Source organism: Cibotium barometz, chromosome 36 (genome assembly GCF_041138505.1).
Source record: "Cibotium barometz isolate CiBa-2024 chromosome 36, ASM4113850v1, whole genome shotgun sequence".
NCBI classification, from domain to species: domain Eukaryota; kingdom Viridiplantae; phylum Streptophyta; class Polypodiopsida; order Cyatheales; family Cibotiaceae; genus Cibotium; species Cibotium barometz.
Genome location: NC_141081.1, coordinates 1,726,017 through 1,729,964, shown reverse-complemented (window position 1 = coordinate 1,729,964; position 3,948 = coordinate 1,726,017). Strand labels below are relative to the sequence as shown.

The window sequence follows — 3,948 nt, the reverse complement described above, 5'->3', positions numbered from 1 at the left end:
AGTATTTAGAGCTCAATCTTTATTTTATCCAGGTATTTAGAGCTCAATCTTTATTGCCGTCCATGTAGCACCATAGTGTTGTCTTCTTGTAGCAAGGGAAAAAATGATTATACTATCTTTCTTTTTAAAAAAATTAAAGTTGGACGATTTTTATTACACGATTTTTTTTTGTCTTCTTAGGTAGCACCATCTTCTTGTAGCAAGGGAAAAAATGATTATACTATCGTTTGAAGGGACTAAATGCAACAAATTATGGACGGACTGTCAGCCCTTACTGGCACGTGCGGGGATGGCCCCAAGGCACGTGCCGAGCGCTTAAGGAAGGAGTACTTCAGGGATCCCTCTCGGGTCAACCGACAGAGCAGAGTAAGTAAAACCCCACCTGTGCACAGAAAGAAAGCTTCTCTGCTCCCTTACTGCTTAACGAGCCTCCTTTGTGTGTTACAGACAAACGCAATGGTCGCAGATCTCTGGCATAAGCTCACCAAGGAGTCGCTATGGATGGACGGCTGGTACAAGCCAAGTTGGGTTCGAGACACGCTGAGAGCGGAAGAGCTTTGTGTGGTCGAGGCACAAGAAGAAGAAGAAGTGAACAACAGCCGCAGGTGCAGCAGGAGTGGTTGGGAGATGCCAAGCAAGCACAGGCACTCCCTTTTTTGGAAGAAGGGACGCCCTCCCGACAGCCTTCGGTGGAAGAGCTTGCTTGCATCTTGCACAAGTGCAGAAAGGATCAAAACCTAGCGCAGGCGCTACGCTTGCATGCATTCATACGCCAAAGTGGGCTGGAAGCCCATGCTTCACTTGGGAACCACCTAGTCTGGGCGCTGGCGGAGGTCGGAAGCATGTGCCATGCCCAGCAGGTTTTTGACAGGCTGGTGTATCGAGATGATTCTTCGTGGAATTCACTCATCACAGGTTATGTTAAACACGGGGAGTTATGGCAAGCTTTCGCCTTGTACCAGAAAATGCAGGAGGATGATTCTCTACATCCTAGTGGGCACACTTTTGTGGCCTTACTGAAGGCTTGTTCTGCGCTGAAAGATCTGGAAAGAGGCCTCAAATTACATGCAGAGATTGCGAGACAGGGGCTGCTGGAATGCAACCTTTTTGTTGGCAGCACCTTGGTTGATCTGTATGCCAAATGTGGCGTCCTTGCAAAAGCACGGGAAGTGTTTGACAAGCTCCCTGTTCAAGACGTAGTCTCATGGACCGCACTTATTGCAGGTTATGCCGAACATGGGCGGGGTGAGGAGGCACTCTCCTGTTTTGAACAGATGCAACGTGAGGGTATCTGTCTCAATGCTGTCACATTTGTCTGCATACTGAAAGCTTGTGGCCGTGTAGGAGCTGCAGTCAAGGGTCGAGAAATACATGGTGAGATTGCCAGAAAAGGATTGGAAAGAGATCTCTTGGTTGGCAGCACCTTGGTTGATATGTATGCCAAATGTGGCTCACTTGTAGAAGCACAAGACATGTTCAACAAGCTTCCTGTTCAAGGGGTGGTCTCGTGGACCGCGCTAATGGCAGGATATGCTGAACATGGGCGTGGTGAGGAGGCACTTGACTGTTTCAAACAGATGCAACATGAGGGCATCTCTCCAAATGCTGTCACACTTATTTGCAGCTTGAAAGTTTTTGGCAACATAGGAGCCACTGTCAATGGCCAAGAGTCACATGGTGAGATTGCCAAAAAAGGGTTTGAAAGAGAGCTCCTGGTTGGCAGCACCTTGGTTGATATGTATGCTAAATGCGGCTTGCTTGCAGAAGCACAAGAAGTGTTTAACAAGCTTCCAGTTCGAGACGTGGTCTTGTGGAATGCACTAATGGCAGCATATTCTCAGCTTGGAGAGAGTGAGGATGTTTTCTTTATCTTTGACAGAATGTTAGGAGAAGGTGTAAAACCAAATCTAGCCACATTCATGAGTGTTCTTACTGCATGCAGTCATTCCGGTCTAGTGGAGAAGGGCCAGATTTGCTTTGAGGCCATTAGCAATGACTTTGGCTTCATCCCAACTCTTGAGCATTATACTTGCATGGTCGATCTCCTTGGCCGTGCAGGCCATTTAGACACAGCGGTAGCAATGATCAAGAAGATGCCGTTGCATCCTGGTATTGTGGCCTGGCGTACTATGTTGGGGGCTTGTCGAAAGTGGGGCAATCTCGAGCTTGGAAGACATGCCTATGAACATGCAATTCGATTGGATGAAAAGGTCGCGTCAGTTTATGTATGCATGTCTAACATATATGCGGATGGCTAAGAAGGGTGAGACAATGAAGAGTAGAAAACCGAGCATGGAAGAAGCCAGGACAGTGTTGGTGAAAGGGTGCCCGTGGAGTCGTGCATCCCTTTTTAGTTGGGGCTAAAAGACATTCCGAGAGGGAAGCCATTGAGGCAAAGCTAGGTGGTCTTTTGGCCTTAAATGCCAAAAGAAGGGTATTTCCCAGGCTTGCATTGGGTGTCATGGGACATCTCTGGTGACGCAAAGGATGATATGTTACGTTGGAAAAATGGAAAGTTGGCATGTGCCTTAATTATACCTGTCGTCCAAAATCTCTGGATTCTTAAAGACTGCCATTTTCTCCGGCACTTATATCAAAGATAGAGCACTGAAGAATTGCTGTATGAGATATGCCTCTGAGGAGGAAGTTGTAATTTTGGAAATTATTGGTGATGATAGTGATAGTGCAATTAGAGTAGTAATTGACTTTTTGAGATCTTGATGCCAGAAATATGGATCATGGTGTTAGTTTAGGATAGTGGGGGTCCTGGAAAACAAGTTCAATATCTATGTAGTATAAAACAAGAGAGTCTCACATGGACTGCACATCAGGACTTGCATGAAGAATAGTGCTATACAAAATATATATGAGTAGACAATTCCTTGGAATCAGTGAGCCATGATATGTGTGCATTGCTCTGTTCATTGTGCCGTGGATTCACAGGCTGAGGTTAAGCAATTACTCGTTACTGGTGTGGCTGGTTCATCCCCGAAACTCAGTGACCTGTACAGAGGTCTCTAGTAATGAGGCAGTTTCCCGTCTTGTCTTGTGGTACATGTTAGGTGAGCTTGGTTCCTATAGTTTGAAGTGCTTCGTGTGGGGTTGTTAGGGAGTTGGTCCCTCTTCTTTTCATCAACAAAAAAATAAGAAATAAGCCCCCTGTGGACGGGTGTGTTTCAATGTCTTGTTTTTGTTCTTGGTATCCGGGTTGTCCTGAGGTTTTTCCTGCCAGACAATAATAGACAAGATCCAGGAATAACAAACATAATGAACAAACCTGTTCATATCGGTTTTTTTTTTGGGGAAAGGGGGGCTCCATGAGTAACCTAGATGTTAAGACAACATGAAAAGATTAACCAAGCTGCCAAAAGAAAGACACAGCCAGCGTACTGCTCAGGTCCGGTGTATACAATGCAAGCGGCAGAAAAACGTGTCCGTCTAGATTTGGAGCTGATGAGTAGAGGGTCTGGAGCATGCAATAGGTTGACCATCGTAACGCACAACAAAGCCAACTAAACCTGTGAGTTTATGCAATCCACTTTACTTTGAGGGAGAAGAGTAGAGAGAGAGAAGATAGATAGTCAACACTCAATTACCCATTGACCCCCGCCCCCTCCCCCCCCCAACTACTCGGTTGTAAGGAAGAGTATTTGCTTGTATTTCTTTGCAGAACTTTGTACAGTGACAATAAATGATGGCTGAGGACTGCCCAATGCAAGGATGAGGAAGATTGAATGCAGGCCGAATCATATGTTGTTCGAGGCACTTTGAATAACTCTTCAATGACCACTATGCAAGCCCAAAACTGTTGAGGGATGCACATATAATGGTTGAATGCTGAAGAGGATCTTCATTGAGGCCTTGGGAACCGTAGCACAATAAAGTGCTGAATGTTGGATGTATGCACAAGACGCTGGAGGCTCTAGGCACACATATCTGCTCTTGATT

The 3,948-nt window shown here is 45.9% G+C and overlaps 1 protein-coding gene across 1 annotated transcript; it reads left to right on the top strand.

Moving 5' to 3' along the window:
- The first annotated feature begins 231 nt into the window (after positions 1-231).
- Positions 232-2,886, top strand: LOC147617392 (pentatricopeptide repeat-containing protein At1g06140, mitochondrial-like). The gene is made up of 2 exons (XM_086775646.1): positions 232-366; positions 448-2,886. The coding sequence occupies exon 2, from the start codon at positions 498-500 to the stop codon at positions 2,256-2,258; it is 1,761 nt and encodes a 586-aa protein (XP_086631772.1). The 5' UTR covers positions 232-366; positions 448-497; the 3' UTR covers positions 2,259-2,886.
- Positions 2,887-3,948: the final 1,062 nt, after the last annotated feature.

What these genes read in the sequence shown, in the direction of transcription:
- LOC147617392 (XM_086775646.1), top strand. Translation starts at nt 498, where the DNA reads ATGGATGGACGGCTGGTACAAGCCAAGTTGGGTTCGAGACACGCTGAG.